We start from the raw sequence: 24,019 nt of genomic DNA on the forward strand, positions 1-24,019 counted from the left end.
ATCTAGTGATTAAAATCATACTAATTGACCGAATGAAATTCTACACAAATTCAAATTATCGAGACTCACACACTCTCACACACATATATCTGGGTTTAAAAGGTGGAAAAAAATTATTTTCCACAACGAATTGAGACTGTAGTCAGCTTGAATTTATGTTTGGATGCAAATATGGAATGAGTGTAACACTGGAATAAATGAAGGTCTTTTTAATTTGTCATCAATCAATGAACTCATTGACCTTTTGCATGCAGATATAATCTGATTCATTTCACTTGGATATGGTAAATGGTAAATGGTCTGTATTTATACAGCACTTTACAGTACAGTTTTACATTCACCCATTCACACACACATTCATACAGTGAATGAAAAACTTCCCCGTTTTTTATTCTATTTTCTTATTAAGTTTGAACTAGAAATTCATAATTGACTCTTCAAATGGAATTGCATAATTAAATTTAATAGACTTTAAAAGAAATTGTTTTGTCATTCCATTTAGTAATGTGTGTGACTATCATATGCCTAATTCCTGCTCCGTTTTTGAAAAATAAAAATCATTAATTAGTTAAAAGAAGATAAAAAATGTGGGTTAAACCACTTAAACTTAAAAAAGTTAATAACTCTATTTCCTTATGAGTTTAAACGCTGACACACAAATTGATTTTTTTCTAATAAAATTGCATCATTAACTTTCAAATGCAGTTAAATGTCACTCTCTGTTCTCCTATTTATTGATGGGTGTGTCTATAGTCTATGTTAAAGTGTCAGATCATCCATAAAAACAAGTATATTTCTCCAGTGGAAAATAATAAATATTGATCACTTATTAGCATGGGTGGTTTACCGAAGTGGCCAAACCAGCAAAGAATGGAATTATTTTTAATATTTCTGGTTAGAAAGTCAAAGAGCACAGTTACAGTTTCCAGCACAGTCGGAACCACCACAAAGACACAATGAGACACAAACTGACCACAAGGAAACATAAATGACCACAAAGAGACATAAAATGAATGCGCAGAAATGCAAAGGGTCTACAAATAGACACAAAATTATGGCTAAGAGACACAAAATGACTACAGAGAGATGCAAAAGGTCTACAAAATACATAAGATGACTATACAGAAATACAAAAGGACTACCAAGACACATAAGATGACTGTAAAGAAATGCTAAATGATCGCAAAGGGCTACGAAATGATGACATAGAATCCCCAAAAGACTACAAATAGACGCAAGATGACTACAAAGATACACAGAATATCAACAAAAATAAACCAAACAAAGATGAGATACACAAACAACTACAAACTACTCGCTTAGTCTCGTATTCATTAAAGGGATAGTTCACCGAAAAATGAAAATTCACTAATTATCGTTAACGTTAAAAAAACAAAACAGAAAATGCCTCCATGCTGCTCCTGTGGTGTCATCCAAGTGTCCGTAAGCCCCGACATTCAAATTCGACTCGAAGCGGCGAGACCAGCGAGAACTTGCGATACCCACGAGAACTGCAGCAGTAACTAGGAGGAGGATCACAGAGGACATTGAGGCTAAGAACACGGTGTGAATGACGCCTTTTCCAGTCCAATTTGAATGTCGGGGCTTACGGACACTTGGATCACACCACAGCAGCACTGTGGAGTGATTTCCTGTATCTTTTCTGTTGTTTTTTTTTGTTTGAAGAAGTGGTCGCCATTTACTTCAACTGTATTGGTTTTGGCTGCAACGCTGTTTACCCCTGAAACTCCAAAAGTATTTTGTGGACTCAAACCCTTCACCCACCCCCCATCTGCATAGTGGTGAGTAGATAATGACTGGATTTTCATTTTTTGGGTGAACAATCCCTGTGAGGAGGGGTGGGTGAGGGGGGGCTTTGACTTCTGTGTGCCCAGGGGCCCATTTTTCTACTCATACACCCATGCTTATTTGATGCGGGGAAATAATTAAACAAATGCAGAGTCGTTTGCTTCTTGTCAATAATCTAGAAATAATGAACTTTAACCTTTTTATGTGAAAGTGTGATCCTGGTCACAAATGACACAAACAGGAAGTAGTACACACAGTGTTTGGGCTCCATGAACACAGCTGACGTCTTGGTTTCTGTTCACTTTATTATCATCATCGGTTCATCGATGAGTCTCATCGTTGATCAAATCACCGCTTGACCGATTCCGAACCCCAACAGAAGGGTTTGTCAATTCCTCATGAGCGGAGCCTCCTGGTTGGCTGTTCCGGGAGGAGCTCATAAACCGCCGCACGTGATTGGCCGAGCTCGCGCTCTTGCTCTTTTTTTCTCGCGATTCTTTCCCGTGTGGGTTAATGGCTCCTCCTGCTACAGACTGAGACGGAGCTGGCACCGAGCGGCGATACGGGGGGAGCTGCAGCACCACGGAGGAAAAAACAGGCGATTACACCCCAAATACCAGCGGGTTTTCGGTCGCAGTCGTTCGGGTGCGTCTGGGAAAAGGGCCGTCCGGGTGGTAGACCGGGCCGAGTGCGACATTCAGCAGCGGGCGGGTCGAGGAAAGCTGTCCCATTTTTCAACAACCAACTCCCCAGATGAACTCCGTCAGAGCCACCAACAGGAGACCCAGGCGAGTGTCGAGGCCGCGCCCGGTGCAGCCCGAGCGGAACAACGGGGATAGAGGTAAGCTAGGCCGCGATGAGCTTCGAGACGAAGCGGTGTCAGGGGGTTGGCGGTCCTGCGTGTTACCCACGTCTGTACTCAACAGGCCGCGGTCGCTGCTCTTCTGCGGCGGCGGCTGCAGCAGGAAAACCCGAGGCTTCTCGCTCTGTGGCTTAGGCCAGGCCGCGCTTTGTTTGGCTTGAGTGATTGGGGCTAGCGAACACCGCTAGCTTAGCTTCGGTTAGGTGGAGGTTGGGGGTTGTCTTCGCCCAAACGTAATGCGTATGCAGGCGCACGGATAACATTCACGGCTCATATTCAGGCATCTTCAGCTGGAGGCGAAGGGGTTGACTCCACAGCTTTTAACCGCAGCCTCCCGTGTGAGCTCGGCCATTGCATTCCCAGCTGTCACTAACGATTCCGAGGGTGTAAATCTGCGGCGTCTTGTGGACTGCCATTTTTGGGGTGTAACGTTAACAAAAACATTAGCAGGCGACCGGGGGGCAATGCTAGCTAGCTGCCCCGGCTACAAGAGGCTACGGCGGATCAGCTGTGATAGATGATACGGTGGAGGGGCTTTTTTGGGGACGATTTCGCTGTGTCCATTTTGTGTGCTTGGGGCGAGAAGCTAGCGCAACCCGCGGACTTGAACCCACATCCCCTTCCTTGTTCTCGGTGCCTGCTAGCCGGAGCTCGATTTGTTTACACCGCGGATTTGCCAGCTACGCAGTTGAGTTTGTAGCAGTTAGCCGCACGTCCGATCGACTTCTTCTGCGGCCCTTAATTTTGACAGCACCCCCCTTTTTAAAGACGAGCCCGGTTCTGCTCCTGTGAGAGCCACACGGCAAATGCACACTGGCCGATTTCAGCTGGGCATGCCCGCATATAAGAGCCTTGTTATGTGGCTGCAGGGGGTGCATCTGCCATTATCAATCAGTAACCTTTGTCTGCCATACTAACTACTACCCTGCCTGTTAGCCTGCGCAGTATGCACACAGCATGTGAGTTGAATGCACACCATTGTTTAGTAATGCTCAGGAGAATAAGAGTATCAATAGTAACAGTAGACGTTGCCTGCAGTTAAATGAGACGTTTTAGGTGTTTTGATTTAGTAAATGAGAGGTGAACTGGCTTCATGAAGAAATACACATTCGTTTTTTAATTACATGTCGTGCAAGCTTTGTGCATTTCTAAAGTGCCACTTGACAAAGTGGTTGATGCATAGGAAAATTGTGTTTGCCTTTTGTGTCCAGATGAGGAGGCTCCTGCAGCTGCTGCAGCAGAAATGGCCATTGAGGAATCTGGTCAAGGAGCTCAGAACAGTCCCTACCAGCTTCGACGCAAGACCCTGCTCCCCAAGAGAACCGCTGCTGCCTCTGCCACCGCCTCCGCCTGCCCCAGCAAGAGCCCCATGGACGTAAGACTGAAACATTTGAGTGGATTTCATGTTCATGTTTTTCGCTGCACTTATGCATGTCTCCAGGCTTGTGTGTGTGTGTGAAAGAAACAGACCTGCTGATTGAGCGTGTCCTTCTCTGGAGGAACAATGATTTTCTGACACAGCAGTACATTTCCCAGTTTATTACTAAGTCCTTGAATCTTGGCGTGAAGTTAATATCTCTTTGCCCTCTTTTACAGGGAGCGTCCACTTCATCGACAGAGGCCTTTGGCCATCGAGCCAAGCGGGCACGAGTGTCCGGTAAGAGCCACGACCTGCCAGGTGTGTTAAATCTCTGCAGCTGGGCAAGGATAGAGTTAGCTTCTTTTTTATTGATTTTTTTTCCCCTTTGTGTTCTGGTAAATCTTGTTATTTTGCAATCCATTAAATAACCTGACTCCATAGTTTAATGTGCATGGGATGAAAGATTTTTCCGAAAGCTTATGTTGGGAGTGTGTGTGTTTATGTGTGTGTTTTTAGCAGCCCCAGCAGAGCAATATCTGCAGCAGAAGCTTCCAGATGAGGTCGTTTTGAAGATCTTCTCCTACTTACTGGAACAGGATCTCTGTCAGGCCGCTTGTGTCTGCAAGAGGTTCAGCCAGCTAGCCAATGACCCCATCCTATGGTCAGTGGAAACGATCCTGTTCCTGTTGTAAATGTCAGTCATGAAAAGAGAAGACAACTGAAGTTCTGTGTATGTGGTTTTAATCTGGCAGGAAGCGTCTGTATATGGAGGTGTTTGAGTACACGCGTCCCATGATGCACCCTGAACCGGGCAGATTCTACCAGGTCAGCCCTGAGGAGCATGAACACCCAAACCCCTGGAAGGAAAGCTTCCAACAGCTGGTGAGTTGGTCCTTAAAGTTTTTTGATGCGTTGTCTTTTCATGAAGAAAGAGCTCTCGGAGGAGCTTCCAGTCTCTGCATAGTCCTGGTTTACTTTATTCCCTCCTTATGTTATCTCTCTGTATACTAAAAATATACAGGGTGAGGTTCTGCAAAGTCATTTTTGGCTTTGCAATAAAATCCATGCCGCACGCCAGAGGAATAATGTCTGACCAGGGGGAAATGAGTCTGTAAAGTTAAAATGCTTGATTTCATCTTTAAGAGCTTTTACTTTCGTGTCTAATACCTTATTGTTTTCTCATAACACCTGCACACCATGATATCACAATATCTCAACAGCATTTCCTTAGCAAAGCTCTTTTGTCTGAGGGAAATTCTGGCCAAATTTTTACAAGTAGTTTCTTCTACTTTTATTTTTTTGAATACATCTATAGTATTTACCAGAATTCACACAGTGAATTATTTCCATTCATCCTCAGACAAATCATTGTAATAGATGTTGATGTGCTCACATTGTCCTTCTGAGGTTATATAAAAAAGAATGTTAAGTTCATCTCATCATCTAATAGTGTCAATCCACATCTTTTAAGATCCTCAGGCTAATGTGAGACAAAGACGTATCATAATTATTTGGATTTTTCATAATATTGATGGCTATGACAGAAATTGTGGTGTTTCATTGTCACTCAATTCTTAAGATGTTACTCTTGTCTTGTCGGTTACTGCTGCTGAGTGTTTTGCTGTCTCGTCTACTTTGGTTGGTTTGTGGGTTGCATATATTTACAAATGCGCCCACCAGACTTTTTCCTGTAAACTATTCGATAAATACCTCTTCCGGTCTGTTAAAATACAATGCAGAAATATCACTCTGATTAAATCCTTTTATGAGACTTTCTTGAGGAAGAAGATCTCTTTATTTGGTGTTTTCTATTTAAATAAAACACTTTAGCACCAGAAGAAATTACATTTTTTTTAATCAAACCTATACTAGCCATTGCAAAGGGATAATTTAATTATCAGGTTCTGTGAGGCCCATGCTAGTGTTTGCAGTGATCAGCAGCTCTTCATATGGACCTTGGTGTTTTCTGTGTTGCAGTACAAAGGTGCCCATGTAAAACCAGGCTTTGCTGAGCATTTCTACAGTAACCCTGGCAGATACAAAGGCAGAGAGAACATGCTGGTAAGTTAAAACCTCAGAGTTGAAGAGAAATCTTTACCACAGCTAATACACTTGGTTGCTGTTCCAGACTGCCCTCTGATAAATGATATGTATATTCTGCCTGAAAGAGATTGTGCCTTTCCCCCGCAGTACTATGACACCATTGAGGATGCACTGGGTGGGGTCCAAGAGGCCCACTTTGATGGCCTAATCTTTGTTCACTCTGGCATCTACACAGACGAGTGGATTTACATAGAGTCTCCCATCACCATGATCGGTGCAGGTGAGCATCTTGCCTTCAGTGAAAACTACACGAGGCATAAACCTAGATGCTTGTGCCTTCTGCAATCAATATCTCTCACATTAAGTGGTGTTTGTGTCCAAATGTATGAGTGTTGAGGGGTTTTTCTGCTTTCCTCTCAGCTCCCGGTAAAGTAGCTGACAAGGTGGTGATAGAGAATACGCGAGACTCGACGTTTGTCTTCATGGAGGGTTCGGAGGACGCCTATGTGGGATACATGACCATAAAGGTAAACAACCTGTTTACAATCAAACTTGAAGAATACCTCGATATTATACACTGTTACACTGGAGAAAGTTCACCATGTGGATGTAGTGAGACTAAATTAGAGTTGAACTCGATGTAATATGACGCCAGTAACACATTCAAAGATAAAGATTTTTGACTGCTGTTTTTACAGTTGCATAGAAAAACACAATTACTGTGAATCATATTATTTTCTGTCTGCTGCGAGATATTTTCTGTCTATATTCTGTAATCGGCTTCAATATCGAACTGATGTCTCCAGTAGGCAAAGTCCAGTGTGGATGTGGTGGGTGGACAGATACTTGACGTGTTGTGAGTAAACTCAGCCTCTGTCTGACCTCTGCTGCTTTCCCCTCCGCAGTTTAATCCCGATGATAAGTCGGCGCAGCACCACAACGCCCACCACTGTCTGGAGATCACAGTCAACTGCAGCCCGAACATCGACCACTGCATCATCCGTTCCACCTGCACAGGTAACACACATGCAGTGATCACATTTACATAAACACTTGTACAGCCTCAAAAATGATTGTAGATATGATTTGGCACCTTGTATGTTGATGCAACATTAGCTTATACCTTTTACCAGATATCTTCTTCTGGCTGTTCAACTGTGTGGAGCCATGGTTTCTATGATTTGAAAAGCACAATGTTGCTTTGTTTTGTTGTCTCACTAAATGATCAGTGTGGTCCTTAGATGAAAGAGTAAAGTAGTTATTTGGGTCATAAAAAAGCCTCGGAGCACCTACTTTTATTAAGTAGCTGCCAAATAAGGGAATTGAGAATCTGTGCCAATAAAGCACACTGTAACTGTATTGATGGTTACTTTTTGTCACCTCCATTTAATTTAATCAAGTGATTAAACCATTGGGACATAAAATGTCACCAACATTAACCACATTTTATGTCTTGAGAGCGATTTGTTTTGCTATTTGTTGTTTTATTTATTCGTGGATTCCACAAAAGTCTTTCCCTGATAGTTGTCCACATGTCTGACATACTCCGAGACAGTGCATGATCAGATTTACCATTCTTTTTTTATAAATTTCCCAAAATTTTAATTGTCACTGTGAGAGATGTCATGGTGTGGAAATGTTTTCATTGCCATTCCTGATTTATTCAAGACATTTCACAAAAATAGGCTTTTGCTGCAGGAAGCGTCACCTTGGAGTTACGTGTGTAGATTAGCTCCCGATGCTGTTACCTTTTGGTATTCGGGTTAAATTTGAACTATTGACAAACAGGTGCTCCTGCCTGTACCACCATCACTTTTAAACCAAAACCTCTGCTTTGTTGGTAAATTTGTTGGTCTTTCCTGCTTTCCTGCTCTGATGTGACTCTGCTCTGCAGCTGCATGGAGCAGACACTTAAAGTTTATAATTGTAGCTTCTGTCAAAGGATGGTAGACTATTTTAGAAATTAGCTTTTTCTTAGATGAATGTGACCGCTGCTGCTGATGCATGAAACAAATCGAACGGGTTTCATATATAAAATAGTGAAATGGACAGGATGGGAGACAACCACAGCAGCATTAGTTTGTAACATTGTGAATTGAATGCCTATTTGGATTTTTATTGACTGTTAATCAACTGATGGATCATTTGAAAGTGAAAGTGATCATTATTTTTGCCCTACTTTTTTGTGACCCCTCTGTTTTCCCCTGTGTATAGTGGGTTCAGCTGTATGTGTGAGTGGCCAAGGGGCATGTCCGACCATCAAACACTGCAACATCAGCGACTGTGAGAACGTAGGCCTGTACATCACAGACCATGCACAGGTAAAGAGAATGTTTCCCCCCCTTTTAATAGCGCACATGGTTCGCCATGAATGCTCTCACACATACGAGCTTTGATTCTCACTTGAAGATTTGTTTTTTCTCACAGGGGATTTATGAAGACAATGAGATCAGCAACAATGCGCTAGCAGGAATTTGGGTGAAAAACCACGGTAATCCCATCATTAGACGTAACCACATCCACCATGGGAGAGATGTCGGAGTGTTCACCTTCGACCACGGCATGGTAAATACTCAATATCTATGTCATGCCATACAATTTACTTGAAGGACCACCTGTGCATTTATTATATATGCCTTCTTTTCCATGTTTCAGGGTTACTTTGAGAACTGTAACATCCATAGGAACCGCATAGCCGGCTTTGAGGTGAAGGCCTACGCCAACCCCACAGTGGTGCGCTGTGAGATCCATCATGGCCAAACAGGAGGCATCTATGTCCACGAGAAGGGGCGGGGACAGTTTATAGAGAACAAAATCTATGCTAATAACTTTGCCGGTGTGTGGATCACGTCCAACAGTGACCCGACGATACGGTGAGTTCACACAGGAACAGCATCTTGATTAAACCTGGACAGGCACTTGCTATCTAGGTATTGGTTTGGTACAAGATTAAACTTTAGTGCAAAGAGCAAAATATGATATTGATGTAAATGCAGAACAACAAATATTGCACCTTGTTTGCATCTTTTCATTTTGTATTCATATGCATATCCTCTCCAAGATTGTGACTGTTTATTTCCTGTATATTCAGGGGAAATGCTATATTCAACGGTAACCAAGGAGGGGTGTACATATTTGGAGATGGACGGGGTTTGATAGAGAGCAACGATATCTATGGTAATGCCTTGGCGGGAATCCAGATTCGAACCAACAGTTGCCCCATTGTAAGGCACAACAAGATCCACGATGGACAGCACGGAGGCATCTATGTGGTAAATACACTCATCAGTGTGAAATTACTTCCGTCAGATATTTAACTCCCATCAGACCTGTTTTTTTTTTACAGCTGTTTCTATGTTTGCGTTTCAGCATGAGAAAGGCCAGGGGGTGATTGAGGAGAATGAGGTTTACAGCAACACACTGGCCGGAGTGTGGGTGACCACAGGCAGCACTCCGGTCCTCCGCAAGAACCGCATCCATAGTGGCAAACAGGTCAAATATTCTGAGTATTATAATACATTTATAGTTGTAATTAAATTTTTCGGGCTTGTAATAGACTTGTAGTTAAGTGACAGATATTTTGGCTTTTATTCTGTTTATTGGGTCATTATTGATATAGGATTGCAGCCGTCACTGGGCTCTTAGCTGGGGTCTAATCCTCAGAAATTGTGTTCTCTTGTCTTGGCTTCACCAAGTCTTTTTTTATTTTACATTACTGCTAATATAAAGTTATGTATTTGAACTACAGTGTCATTGCTGTGCCTTTTTTTCTTTTTAAGATATGTTATATCTTCATTCTGTGTTTTGATTATTTCCATTTAGGTTGGTGTATATTTCTATGACAATGGGCACGGTGTGTTGGAAGACAATGACATCTACAATCACATGTACTCTGGTGTACAAATAAGGTAATGATTACCCCCCCTTCAGCAGCGAGGATACAAAATAGGAGCTTAAGCACATAGTTTTGTGAATTTTGTGATTTTAAATGTTTTGTTGAATCTTGACAGGACGGGGAGCAACCCAAAGATCCGGCGCAACAAGATATGGGGGGGCCAGAACGGGGGGATCTTAGTCTACAACTCAGGTCTGTATTTTACCACCTTCTGCCTCGTGTGTGTGTGTGTGTGTGTGTGTGTGTGTGTGTGTGTGTGTGTGTGTGTGTGTGTGTGTGTGTGTGTGTGTGTGTGTGTGTGTGTGTGTGTGTGTGTGTGTGTGTGTGTGTGTGTGTGTGTGTGTGTGTGTGTGTGTGTGTGTGTGTGTGTGTGTGTGTGTGTGTGTGTGTGTGTGTTTTTCTGTGTCTAATCCAGCTGTTTAATGTATCAGGTCTGGGCTTCATCGAAGACAATGAGATCTTTGACAATGCCATGGCAGGAGTGTGGATCAAGACAGACAGCAACCCCACGCTGAGAAGAAACAAGATACATGACGGCAGAGATGGAGGCATCTGCATTTTCAATGGAGGCAGAGGTACTGCAGTGTGATCTGTAAAGTCTTTGTCAATGTTAACGATCAGAAAACATCACATAGCTTCTGAAGTATTCTCTCTGTTTGGAAGATGTGTCGAGGACATATTAGAACTTTGGCATCTTCTTTCCTGTTACCCTGGTCTTTGTTACTTGAGATTTTACTCCTGTATATTTATAGTTTGGTGTGTGTAACCTTTTTCTCCGTAGGTCTGCTGGAAGAGAACGACATCTTCAGGAACGCTCAGGCTGGCGTGCTGATCAGCACCAACAGCCATCCAATCCTCCGCAAGAACCGCATCTTTGACGGCTTTGCTGCCGGTTAGCTTTTTTCAAAATCATCTCCATGTGGCCACAAATAACATTCTTGTTAATATAAATTTTTGGTACTGATGGCAGATTTTATCTTCTTCCTTACGCAGGTATTGAAATCACCAACCACGCCACAGCCACGCTCGAGGGAAACCAGATCTTCAACAACCGCTTCGGGGGCTTGTTTCTAGCCTCTGGAGTCAACGTCACCATGAAAGGTAAAATGCAGCTTTGCGTAATTGAAGTTAAGCTCACGCTGGTCACAAGCTTTGCCGTTTTATTGCAACCATTTATTCACAACCTTTAATTTCTGCCCCTCTTATATCAGATAATAAGATTCTGAATAACCAGGATGCAATTGAGAAGGCAGTGAGCAGAGGACAGTGTCTGTACAAGATCTCCAGCTACACCAGTTACCCCATGCACGACTTCTACAGGTACACGACAACAGAAAACATTCTAAATAAAACCGTTTATTGCTGCAACTAATGATTAGATTAATCTACAGCTATTGTAATAGTTATTTTTAACAAAAATGCCAAACATTACTTTTTCACTCAGATGTGACGACTTTTAGCCTTTTCTCATCGTATGACAGTAAAAAATATTTTTGAATGTGTTGAGTTTCTGACAAAACAAGAAGTTTAAGATGTCATCATTTTTCAATCCAAGTATTAATTTAAGTAATTGAAAAATAATCATCAGTTGCAGCTCTAGATTTAAGGAATGGTTTAATTTCTTTTTGTAACCAGTTTTATTTTTCCTGATTTGTGATCTATTTATGTCTATAATCTATTTTCTCTGCAGATGTCACACCTGTAACACAACAGATAGGAACGCCATCTGTGTTAACTGCATCAAAAAATGCCACCAAGGGCATGATGTAGAGTTTATACGGCACGACCGGTAAGTCTTTTACTTCCTTATTGGCATTTCTGACTAATTATTTTGGGAACAGAATCTGAGCAAAAGGGTGAAAAAGAATATTTTTCTATCTGAAAAAGCAAATGTATTTTCATTATTTTATGAACTTGTTTTGCCATCTTCTTTCACTTATTTAAATAATACTCAGGTTGTTAATCCATGGGTTCTTTTCCTCTCAGGTTTTTTTGTGACTGCGGCGCAGGAACGTTGTCCAACCCATGCACGCTGGCCGGCGAGCCCACACACGACACGGACACTCTGTATGATTCAGCGCCACCCATCGAGTCCAACACTCTGCAACATAACTGAAAGCATCCGGTCGAGTTACACTCTCTCACATAAGCATACAAACACATTACATTGCACACAGCCATGCACACACATACACACTTAAAACACACATTCACATGCAGCCATAAGTACCCAGAGAGACTCTATGATTATGGCGCTCTCAGACGGGATCAAGGTGAAAGGCTGCAGAGGAAGCAGCTTCCTGCCCACTGCAGACCGACTCGCTGCAGCAGAGTCAAGACTCCACTAGAGGGAGCAGTGGAGCTGAGGGTAGACTGACAGAATGGCCACAAGAGATTCCTCACCCGAGTATTTCTTATTGCAGTCTGTAGGCAGGGAGGAGAAGGGCTATGCAGAGGGGCTGCCGATGGCGGCCTGCGCTGTTTTGGCAGCACACGAAATCCCCCCCCCCCCCCACCCCTGATGTAAATCCTCGATTCCCAGCCCACTTCTTCTTCTTCTTCACAAGAACTGCTGTCAAAGAGACTTCCTGCTTCCTCGCAGCTGCCATCCCCATTGGCTGCCCATGCAGTTGTAACTAGGCAACGGATGGGAGGATGTTGCTCTGTTGTGTGTGGATAAAGAGAAAGATTGTGTGTGTGTGTGATGGAGCACTTGGGCTTTTTTTTTTTTTTTTTAAAGAAGAAAAGGTTCTGATCAATGGATTTTATTTCAATGCTTTCTCATGTAGTTTTGTATTTTCAAGCAAAAAGCTGACTGTATTTGAATGTCTTTTATTTTATTATATATTATTATAATTATTATTTTTCTTTGGTTAGCGTCCCCTCTCCCCGACACCCAGAGAAACTGCAGAAACTCTGATGTCCCAGTGGTGAAGTTCTTTCTGTGAAAGAGAATCTCGTTTAACACTAATGACCCTCTCCAGTATATTAGCTTCAATGGCAGGTGGAGGGACTCCACACTTGTATAAAGGTGTGTATGCGCGTGTGTGTGTGTAAATGTGTGTTGTGTACAGTGAAAGTGTGTGCGTGCGTATATGTTTATAAGTTGATGCAGTCAGTGTTTTGTGGAGAGGGTTCCAATAGGAGGTGCCAGAGCTCCTATTAACTGGAACTGATGAGTCAATCTGCAGTACCCCTATTCCCCTGCAGTACCCCTATTCCCCTACATCACCCCCCCCTCCCCCGTGTATCGTGGTGACTGTGGCTCCTCATGCAGCCTGAATCGTATGCATGTACCATAACATCTAGACTTAATATATTGTGAAGTATTCAATAACCATTATGTAGATGCTAGTTGGAATTCAAAAAGGGGTATACTTTCTTAGAAAGACAAAAAAAGAAAACAGGAAACTGACCATTTCTAAGAAAATAAAACTTTATTAGATCAGAGGTGTCCGTCTCGTAAATTCACTCGCTATGATGGAAATCCAGATTCTGCAGAATCACCACTCAAAGCTGTGGTGCTGTTAAAGCTGCTTAGGTAACAAAAGTGATCACATGTTGAATAACTTCTGCCACTCATGAGTTTGGAAACTTGATATTAATGTGAATGCTCAGACTTAAGTAACAATCTTTTCATTGCAGTTCCTGAGAAAAAGAGTTTTGCATTTTTCATCTTACTCAGCTGGTCCTTTATCACAGAATCCATTTTCACATGACCTTTGTGAAACCTGAGAGATATTAAAATATGAATCGTCCTCAGAGGAAGCAACTGAGCAAGATCCCAAACTGTGCATCTTCAAAGTCTAGAGCATATTCCTGTTTTGAGGGGGACCATCATTGTTATGGTTCGATTGTTGGATCTGTGATTTATTATGTCTGGTTGCTGCAAATAAGGGAAATTTACAGAAGATATTAACTGCAAATAAAACTAGATGGTAGAGAGCGTAGCTCCGCCAAGGGCCCAACAGTCACTTCATGAAACCACATTTAAAATTCACTAGATCAAGATTTTATTTGGATCTGCATCAAATTGCCCACACTCATAAATATCCGTCCCCTAAATGTGCTTGCAAGTGTTAAAAAAAATCCTGGCTCCGCACCAAAGTGTAATGGGCTCTTCCTTGAGTCATTCCCCATCCCTCCATAAAATTTCATTGAAATTGCCTGAGTCGTTTTTGTGTTATCCTGCTGACACACAAACGCAGATAAGATAAATTCCTCTGCACAGGTGAAGTTAAAGTCAAAACCACAGAAAATATCAGGCTGTATTTTGGGTAAAAATGTAACATCTGGATTTGAATTCACAGAGCAGCTATAAAAACAAACATCACTTTAATGTTTGTTGTAAACAGTATAAAGCAATTTTCGAGGCTGCAGTTAATCGTAATGCATTATTTGGACAAGTGTTCCTATTATTTTGACCACCCCATCCAAAACCACATCCTCTAAAGTTGTTTCAGTGACAACACTGACATGGAGGGAGGACATCCAACCGAGTTAGTTTCAGTGTGGGAAATTACTTTCATTTCCACAGAAGATAAATAACATGTTTGTCTGTCGCACATTTAAAGGAAAACAATTCGAAGTACAACTGTTTACATGAAACATGACGTGTCTGATCAGATGTCCTTGAAAATCAGCCATTACACAGCAACTGGCTCAGAAAAACTAACTCACGGCAAATTCAGGAATATTTCTTTATTGAAAAACTATACAATGTTAGTGTGCCGATGTGTTTGTGTGTCGTTTGCACATGAAATGAATCTTTGTTGATCATCAAACGGTTTCAACGCATCGGGAAAGGATGTCTGTGATGTACGTGTTGTTCTTAGCTGCCAGCTCCTGCTTCATTCTCCTCAGCTCCGACTTCACCTCCGCCTCGCTCATGGTGGCAGGAAGTGACTTCGCCTTCTCCAGGAAGTTCAGGATCAGGTTTTCCCCCACCTGGCGGAAAAAGGAAGGGCATCAGTTTCACAAAAGAATTTACATTCAAATAGTTTCAGAGATGATTAGAGAAACGTGTGATCCATCGTCTGACCTGTACTACAAAGCAAATTCAATACACCCAGGTTCTCTGTCGCCTACAGCAGGAAAAGTAGTTCTGATGTTTGTTCATGTTCATTCTGAAGTTTGGCTTCATTAGTTATTTGATGCTAGAAAAATGGAATCGCTACTGCAGCAAGATTGCAGCGTTCATATCCAGGATGTTTTGGCTTCAGTTTTGTACAACAGGAGGAGATAGAGATGTCTCGTACATCTTTGTAAACAGTCTTGAAAGTCAATGAACCTGCTAAAAACCTATATTATAGTCCATTTGTACATGTTTATACAGGTTTACAGATCCTAAATAAAAAGTTTTTCAGTTTCTTTTTCTGCAGGACACTTAGATAAAGTCAAACTCAGTACTTGTTTGTCCGTCAGTCGTCTCTTGGCCTCGGGCTCTTCCTCCTGCGTCGACGTCCCACCCGCAGGTTCCTGGAACTCCTCCAGTTCCTCGGCCTTCTCCTTTGCCATGGCAACCACAGATGGAGGGAAAGAGGCCATCTCGGCGACGTGGATCCCGAAACTCTGGTCGCACACACCTGGACACACAGGTACGGTCGCATCAAGTTCTGAGACGTTTTAGAAATACGACTACGATGGAAAATGATTGATTATAAGCATCTTCAGCCAACTGAAATAATTATTGAATAAAACAATTCTTCTGATCAACCAAGAAAACTTGTTTTTCTTCTCAGTAACAAATACTTTTTTGGAGTAAAGGTCAAACAACATCTACGTCTATCAATCTACATAAGACATTTCCCCAAAGGAATGATAAATAACTCATTAGATGAGGATAACATTTTAAGATGATGATCTCATGCTTGAATAAGCACCAGTCAATTTTATATAAAAGTCATGAGTTCAGTCACAGAAATAGTAAATAAATAAAAATCAGTGTGTAACCACAGTCAGAGCTGTCTCATATTAACTTTCCTTCATGCTTAGTGTTTGAACGAATTGGAAATAATCAAAAACCCTGAAAGTCTTGCATTTTATTTTAGCCTGATAGAAAAAATTTTTATAAACTTATCTAATCTTAGTTTTCTGAAGTGATATAACTCGTTTCTGTTGTGAAATAATGAAATTATTTGGCAACAAGTGGCAAATACTTTGAGAGCATTGTGACTTGTCGCATAAATGCGCATCCGAATAAATCTGTAAAAGATTCATTCAAAAATAAGCCATGTGAGAATAACTAAAAGCATCACTTAAACAGATAGATGAGGCAAATTTCATGTGTGAAAAAAGCTTAAATCAAGTTATGTAGCTGAAATGATTTGTTCCTTTAATTTACTTTCCATCTGTCATGGTTAGAAAAAGCTGAAAAGTCCCATGAGGAATAAAACCACAAATGCATGTGTGAAATGTTGTCTGACCTGGTTTGACTCTGTACAGCATGGTGAGCGTGTCATGAGAGGTCAGGGCCGTGACGTGCAGGTTGTGAACGGTGGGCTCATGTGCTGCGAGCGCCGTCAGCTCGTGGAAGTGCGTGGCAAACAGGCAGAAGCCGCCGATTTTGGAGGCAATGTGTTCGCTGATGGCCCAGGCGAGCCCGAAGCCGTCGTACGTGGACGTGCCTCTGCCAAGCTCGTCGATTATGATCAGAGAGTTCTCAGTGGCCGAGCTGGAGGGAACAGAGCCGACATGTGAGACCAGGCTAGAGCCACTTGTGATGAAGCTATAGATGAGTGTGTGCGTGTTCGTACCGGAGAATGGCTGCGATTTCCAACATCTCGGACATGAAGGTGGACACGCCTTTCACCTGGCAGTCCCCCGCTCCCACCCTGGCCAGGACGCTGTCGACCACGCTCAGCTCCGCCTTCTCGCACGGTACAAAGCAGCCGATCTGAGCCATGAGGGCGATCACACCCACCTGACGGATAAACGTCGACTTGCCTCCCATGTTCGGTCCTGCAGACAGGAAGAGAGGAGGAGGATCAGAGAAGAAGAGGAAGAGTATCCAACATGAACCCATGAAATTAGGTCCAGGCAGAGTTTTCCTTTCACATATGGAGAAAAATTGTATCTGTGTCCGTTACCACTAAAAAAAGTTTGGATGAACCTGTAAAACCTATTAAAAGTGAATGAGCCATTTTAAAACGTTAAGTTTAGTATTTTGTCCAGCGCCATCTTGATTATATGAAACCATAGGTGAGTATTTGAAGGAGCAGGGGGTGGAGACTGACGGAGAGCTCGAGGACACTGCATGTCCACCTACACCGGCAACCTGCACTCATTGGATGCTGCTAGCTGTCAATCAAGCTTTATCATCAGATGTCAGGTCAATTTCTCATAGACTTCAATAGAAAGAGACTTTTGGCAACCAGTGGACTCGCCCCCTACTGGACAATCGAGAGAATACAGGTTTCAGGCATGTCACTTTCTAGACTGGGTATCCACGTCCATTTTTATATAAAGCCTGAGATCATACTGAGAAGATGCACTGAGAAATTAAAAAAATACCTCCTTGCATACCAAGACATATTGAGGTTGAGTTTATTCTCAGATTGATTGTGATTAAAGCTCCTGCTAATAACTGCTGCTGTACCATATGATAGGAGACGAGACATCCACTGGCTCTTCTTTACCTGTTATAATATAAAAGTTCTTCTCTCCGTGGACGAAGGTGATATCGTTGGGTATGAAGGCCGTGTCCGGGTCTGTCTCCATGCAGGGGTGTCTGGCCTGCAGCAGCTCCATGCGCCTGCAGCCGTCAGCCAAGAGGCGAGGCCGCACGTACGGCACAGGAGCGGAGACGGACGCCACCGCGAAGCTCGCCACTGCATCCAGCTGCGCTATCACGTCACTCAGCGTCTGGAGGGGGTCCACGTAACCTGGTGTATGAAAGCATTCGAGGAATCGTCAGAGAGGAAACTGCAGCATGACAATCGATATGTGATTAAAGAATAACGTCTGACCCCAGGCTCGTCATTAGCGCTGTACTGTTTTCTGGCATTTGTAGAGGATTGTGAATGAAATCAATTACTGAAAGGTTCACATAAAGACAAATTCTATGTAATTCATAATGTCCTCGAAGTTCAGACATGGTCATTTGGTTTACATTTTTCAAATCGATGTCGTGCTGACAAGATGGCGTGAGCAACATGGGACGAGCTCCCTCACCTGAGGCGATGCTGATGATCTCTTTGACGATGGCGTTCTGCGCCTCCTCGTACTCCTCCCTGCTCTTGGTGTACTCCTCATTCAGAGAGCTCAGTTTGCTGTGGACATGTGAAAGTGTGCATGCGAGAGCATCAGCTGACGGCAAGAACGCCTCTATCCGTGGCTAACGTGTGTGAGTGTGTGACACGGACCTGTTGGTGAAACGCACTCCGTTCTTCTGGACGTCCAGTGTGGTGAATTTCTTGTTGTTCCTCAGATTCTTCTCCACCTTGCAGGTGACTCTCAGGTAAAAGCCCAGCACCGCGTTCGACTCCAATTTCACCGTCTTACCGGCGTCTAGACCTGAAACACAAGGTTACTGTTATGAGCTCAAACTGAAAGTCGAACCACTTCCACATATGAAAACAGTATATTTGCACACAGATATGCCAAATAGCCATCAGTTTCCTGCTTGTGATCTGGGTTTTCTTCCTTAACAACATTCTCCAGTTCCAGAGGGGACACATTTTCCTTCCCCCTCTGAGTCTATCCTGGAAAGTGAACCTTAACTGACGTCCTGTGATTGGCAGCGAGAAGTTGTTTGAGTTCCAACACTCACCCACGGCCATGAGTGATGTTTCTGATGTAAAAATGTCACCTGGTTCTAAAACCAACTAGAATAGCACTCAGAGCACAAACATCCCACAATTGGATCGGCACCCAATTGCACACACTCATAAATATCAGTCCCCTACACATAACTGATTTCATCAAGACCCATGGATTACCATCTAAGAAAATGTTGCAAATCCACACCATATTTTAATGGCTTCTCCCTGGGGTCATGTCCCACCCCTCCAAAAAATCTAATGGAAATCAGTTAAGTAGCCTTTGAGTAATCCTGCAAACATAGAAACATGGCGGAGGTAACCATCTTCGTTTTCATGTAAATCAAATACGACACATTAGTTAACAAAGAGGAAATTGTTATAATGATAATTGAAATGGGATATATACTCTGTTAACTGTTTTCTGTGTAGCAAAGAAGGCTATGCACACAGCTGCCATTTAGCAGCGTACATGTACCTTCTCAAAGATGTCCCTACACATCACAGCCAAGGTGACAAGTTCACTCATTAACTAAAACTCTAACTTGAGCTGGCTCAATCACAGAATGTATTTTAAGATGGACGTCACGTCTCTGCTTCCTCCCACTATCCAGAGACGACACCAAAACATCCCGGATGCAAACGAGCTAGATTTCGCACAGTAGCAATCAGGGGATGGAGCCATGATATCAAACTCCAGCTGATGTTAGGGCATCAAACAACAAATAACAAATTAAAACAAAATGAATCAAAAAAGAATAAGCACTTGAACGTGATAAGAAGTACCTAAAATGACAGAAACTATCTTTGTTTATTTATGTAGTTGATGTGTACTTTAAAACTTTTTAATTATCCCATCCACTAACATGGAGGAGGTGGGATTTTATGACCTATGATGCCAACCTTTGACTCCCTGAGGAATGCACAGGAAACGTTCATGTCTAAGGTTTTAGTTTTGATTTTGGAGAAACTTTTTTTACGTTCATTCAGTCAGATTTTTAATCGGTCAGAGGGATCTGAAGAGTTCATCACAAAGAGAAAGATTTGTTAATCACATGAGTGCACGGCGAAATCGGCTTGATCTGACTTTTGTAAATCACACCACATCTTTAAAAAAAAAAAGGAAACCTTATCAGCAGATGTGCGCGTGAAGCCGCACCCTTAAAATACAGTGTCCAACTTTGTTGCAAGGAACAAATACATTTCTGTTTGATTACTGGATAAACTTGGTCTCTGTGTGCGTGTGCGTGGGTAATCACCTAGTTCTCTCGCCGCACTGTTCAGCACTGTCTGCATGCTCTTATCAAGCGTGTCCATCTTTTCTCTCAGCTCACTCAACACCGGATCGAACGACGCCTTCACCAGGAATTCGTGGTGGTCGATCTGCACGGTGCACACAACGTTTGAGAGAGGAGCCGTGTAAACAATATGCACAATCGATGACACGCACACACAAAAGCACAGAACATCAGCCTTCATTTTCTCCTCGTGTGTGAAAGCGTGAAAGATCGGACCTGGTTCATGTCCAGAGTGGTTTCGATCATCTCCTGATATTTGACAAAGTCGGAGTGCAGGTCTCTGAGAGGGGAGACGAACACGGCCTCCAACAGAACCTGGTAGCTGCCTGCAACACACGCACATCGGAAATTAATGATGATATATTGTATAGACTCGGAACGTTGGACTGGAGTAAAGATATGATATGGTGTAATCAGGTATGATAGCATTTGCAGCTTCAACTGAGCTTCGCAGAGGAAATGTGTTTCCAGTCGTTATGCAATGAGAGCTAATGGCATCCGGGCTCCAGCTCCAACGTTAGCAGACAGACTGAAGAGACAATTCATCTGCACCTCTGACTCTTTCAGCAAATCTTTGACAAAATGATGAATTATTATTCTAAAGGTTTTCACTGATCATAACAAATCTGAGTCATGTCAAGTTCTTCAAAGGGACCCGGTATGATCACAGGGTTTCTGCAAGTGAATTATAAGACTCTCTGAGACCATAATCAATTACATTTAAGATCTACTTTCCCATAATTGAGGTTGAAGTAGACCAGAAGTGAAAACCCATTGAACAAGTTATCTCTCAACCTACAGGCAGAGATAGTTGGTCTTTGCATGGCCCCCAAGCTCTTAAATGTATTTTTAAAGCACAACATAAGTAGCGTTAAATGAACATTAACATACTTAAAACCAACCTAAATGTGTCTAAGATCTAGTAGGTACAACATATCTAAGACTTTTGAGGCCTTAAATTCAGATGACTTCATTCTTTTACACTTTTTTGAGACTTTGTAAGACCCTGTGGAAACCCTGGATGAATGGCACCATGCCTTCATCTGCTTTTATAAAAGCAATTAGACAAAAATTGTGTTTTCACTGACTCAGTTGCTGCAGGTTTGCGTGATGTACCTGAGTATCTCTCGATGGCCGCGGCAAGGGCGGGGATCTGGGTCACAGCCTGGTAGACGCGGTAACAGTCCTGCAGTGTAGCAGTGTGACGGTGGAACTTCTTGGCCAGACGGTGGAGATCGGGAAAGCGCCGCAGCAAGTCCTCCTGGCAGGTGTGCCTGAGCTCAGAGTCACACACGAAACTCTCCACCAAGTCCAACCTGCGTACACGTACACACACACTCTTCAGATTTATCAACAACAAGCAATAGTGACAGAAACACAAGTCCTAACACTTCACACTGTTATTTAAAAGAAGAACACAAGAAATGTCCCCAACAAGCTTTTTCTGGCCCTGGGCTCGTCCATTTTTGGTAGCTGATCACAGTGATTACTTTTTTTTCCATGTGATCCAAAAACCGAAGCTGAATTTATTAAGTTGAAAGACTTTGATTTCAATCTGCTTTATTTTAGCCCCCAGCGCCCCTTTAAAACGCGCCCTGATTGGCTGTGGACGTGTCATTACCTCTCCTCTATTTTGGTTCGGTCCATAAGAGGCTGTTTGATCCACTGGTTGACGAGACGCTGGCCCTGCGGTGTCCGGCACTTGTTTAACAGACCGGCCAGCGAGTGACTTCTGCTGGTGTCGTCAGGTGAAGCCTGGATAACACAGATCAGTTACATGTCGTGTTATATCACTCACCCACATCAAGTTTTTTGTTTTTATATCACAGAGGCAAAAACGGTGAGAACCAACAAAACAAGGGAATCGCTTTTAAAATCCTGACCACTTTTGAAATTGGGATAAAAAAAAAATGGAGAAACTTCACAGATATTCTTCTTTCTAATCTGAAACACATCAAACAGTTTGACACATCATACTATGAAGATGATTCCTCCAGAGGGGTGCCACCTCACATCACTTGCTCTATTGGTATTAATGTTTTGCAGTGATGTAAAATGACGGATTATCTTCAGCGAGAACTGGAGGCGAGATTCAAATTGTCAGTTTAACATGACAAAATAAATCAACAAGCCTATCCTCCAACCCAGCTGTCCGCCGCATTCGTACAGTAGCTTGTTTCAGGGCCGCCATTTCAAAAACCTCAACTTGTCTGTCTCGTCGCTTGGAAGGCAGTGACGGTAGCATTCAGGTTTAAAATCCTAAATATCAAACATGTTTGATAATCATCAGGGCTGCTGTCCATTGAGAACGGCTCTGTTACCCCTCACACTAGCAGGTAATCTGGGCCAAACATCAGTACCGATCGTGGCTCCAGACCAGATTTCTCCTCCGATTCTCAAGGGCACGAATCAGGGGTTAAATCTGCTGGACATTCCAGTAGTGTGAGCGCAGCTTGATGGCCTGGTCACATGTAGGCGAATGTGAAGCGAGTATCACAGGTCCGAGTTCACACTAGTTCAAATCCATGCTGTAATTTGCCTCGACAAAGGAAGCGAACAGATTGGAAGAGAACGGGAGTTGAAGGTTTGTACGTGTAATCGGCCCTCAAGCTGTGTGATCACAAGCTACTCAGGTTACACAACTCTCACAGGACAGACTTCTTAAACTAAACTTACTTTCTTTGTGTGTTCTTCTGTGTTTAAAACCCCAAACTAACTACCTCTGTGGCATTTTGTCCTGGTTCCTGGCACTGACCTGGAAGAGGTTGAGAGCGTTCACTGCAGCATTGTCCAGCCTCATGTACTGACCCAGGTCCAGAGTGGTCAGACTGAAGGAGTTGAAGTTGGACTCGTCGGAGAGCAGTTCGAGGAAACGCACTACTGCAGCCAGGCAGGACATCGCCACCTGAGAATGACAAAACACACACACACACACACACACACACACACACACACACACACACACACACACACACACACACACACACACACACACACACACACACACACACACACACACACACACACACACACTTTTTAAATACTTTTTAAAGCCAATTATCAAAAATAAAAAATTTGCCTCGAGGGGTTTCACAATCTGTTGAACATTATGAACCTCCCCCCAGTGAGGAAATACTGCCTCAGTGTTGTTACTGTGTGCGTCAGGAGGCTGTTTGATTTGTTCACCTGCTTCTCCAGCTCGGGCAGCGTGCTGCTGGCTGTCGTCTCTCCTCTCTTGGCTCGCAGCAGCCTGTTGAGATCCTGGACCATGTCCTTACTACTGAACTCTGCCCTCTTCCTGTCAGAGACCAGCACGCCACCACGCTCCACCACCTACACACACAGTAATTACATTTACTTAATTCGTCATTACAATAACTGAGTGCTATAACAAAGAAGTCACAATAAGAACATACAGAACAGAACATACAGAAACATACAAACAATTATGAAAAAGACTTGAGACCCACTATGATGGTTTATTAAGGTTTAATAACCTGCTCTAGACATGTTTTAAGACAAATAAGAATAATGTGAATAGAATAGTATTTTCTGCCTACAATAGTTATTGTTTTTGGACCACCACAGTCCACTGTGTGTGTGTGTGTTTGTACATGTATTTGCTGTGCACACACGCCTGCCATGTGACATCTTCCTCCAACTCACACCGCTGAGGCTAAGTGATTTATCTTGTTGAGCATTGTTGAAAGTGCTATATTAATATATTGTTTTATTGTGACTATAGTGAAGTAATTACACGTGGATTATTTCTTTCTCCTCCAACTTGTTAGAGAGATGATGCCTTCATTGCCCTCGCAGGAATAAATAAAGCTGTGCTGAGCTCAACTGACTTCACCATACCTGTCGTAGTTTGCTGCCGTCACCGTTGCCGTCCCCCTGGGCTAAGAGACACTCTTTGGGGCCGAGCTGGACGAGCATGGACTCCAGGTTGGAGAAGATCTCGTTGTCTGCAAACTCGCACACTCCCATGGT

General features: G+C 42.9%; 2 protein-coding genes across 5 annotated transcripts in view; one reads left to right on the plus strand and one right to left on the minus strand.

Moving 5' to 3' along the window:
* Positions 1 to 2,316: 2,316 nt before the first annotated feature.
* Positions 2,317 to 13,418, plus strand: fbxo11b (F-box protein 11b). 4 transcript variants are annotated; one of them, XM_034570317.1, is made up of 22 exons: positions 2,317 to 2,650; positions 3,883 to 4,046; positions 4,268 to 4,349; positions 4,548 to 4,692; positions 4,784 to 4,913; positions 6,009 to 6,092; positions 6,222 to 6,354; positions 6,495 to 6,601; positions 6,980 to 7,091; positions 8,289 to 8,395; positions 8,502 to 8,639; positions 8,730 to 8,947; positions 9,166 to 9,346; positions 9,444 to 9,566; positions 9,897 to 9,982; positions 10,085 to 10,161; positions 10,401 to 10,544; positions 10,751 to 10,861; positions 10,963 to 11,070; positions 11,181 to 11,289; positions 11,660 to 11,758; positions 11,956 to 13,418. In XM_034570317.1, the coding sequence occupies exons 1-22, from the start codon at positions 2,563 to 2,565 to the stop codon at positions 12,083 to 12,085; spliced, it is 2,676 nt and encodes an 891-aa protein (XP_034426208.1). In that variant the 5' UTR covers positions 2,317 to 2,562; the 3' UTR covers positions 12,086 to 13,418. The 4 variants fall into 4 exon arrangements, with proteins under 4 accessions (XP_034426208.1, XP_034426209.1, XP_034426210.1 ...); XM_034570318.1 differs by having other exon boundaries at positions 4,551 to 4,692; XM_034570319.1 differs by having other exon boundaries at positions 4,268 to 4,328.
* Positions 13,419 to 14,650: 1,232 nt separating this feature from the next.
* msh2 (mutS homolog 2 (E. coli)) overlaps positions 14,651 to 24,019 on the minus strand; it is a 10,583-nt gene continuing 1,214 nt past the window's right edge. The window contains exons 3-16 of the mRNA XM_034570860.1: positions 23,888 to 24,019; positions 23,213 to 23,359; positions 22,782 to 22,931; positions 21,648 to 21,781; positions 21,143 to 21,342; positions 20,243 to 20,352; positions 19,988 to 20,111; positions 18,333 to 18,483; positions 18,142 to 18,239; positions 17,607 to 17,852; positions 16,725 to 16,929; positions 16,395 to 16,642; positions 15,379 to 15,554; positions 14,651 to 14,916 (exon numbers count right to left, since the gene is read on the minus strand). The exon at positions 23,888 to 24,019 is cut by the window's right edge and continues 153 nt beyond it. Of these exons, the coding sequence (XP_034426751.1) occupies positions 14,749 to 14,916; positions 15,379 to 15,554; positions 16,395 to 16,642; positions 16,725 to 16,929; positions 17,607 to 17,852; positions 18,142 to 18,239; positions 18,333 to 18,483; positions 19,988 to 20,111; positions 20,243 to 20,352; positions 21,143 to 21,342; positions 21,648 to 21,781; positions 22,782 to 22,931; positions 23,213 to 23,359; positions 23,888 to 24,019 (2,289 nt within the window). The 3' untranslated portion in view covers positions 14,651 to 14,748. The remainder of the gene's footprint in view (positions 14,917 to 15,378; positions 15,555 to 16,394; positions 16,643 to 16,724; positions 16,930 to 17,606; positions 17,853 to 18,141; positions 18,240 to 18,332; positions 18,484 to 19,987; positions 20,112 to 20,242; positions 20,353 to 21,142; positions 21,343 to 21,647; positions 21,782 to 22,781; positions 22,932 to 23,212; positions 23,360 to 23,887) is intronic.

This window comes from Hippoglossus hippoglossus, chromosome 19, assembly GCF_009819705.1.
Source record: "Hippoglossus hippoglossus isolate fHipHip1 chromosome 19, fHipHip1.pri, whole genome shotgun sequence".
NCBI lineage: Eukaryota > Metazoa > Chordata > Actinopteri > Pleuronectiformes > Pleuronectidae > Hippoglossus > Hippoglossus hippoglossus.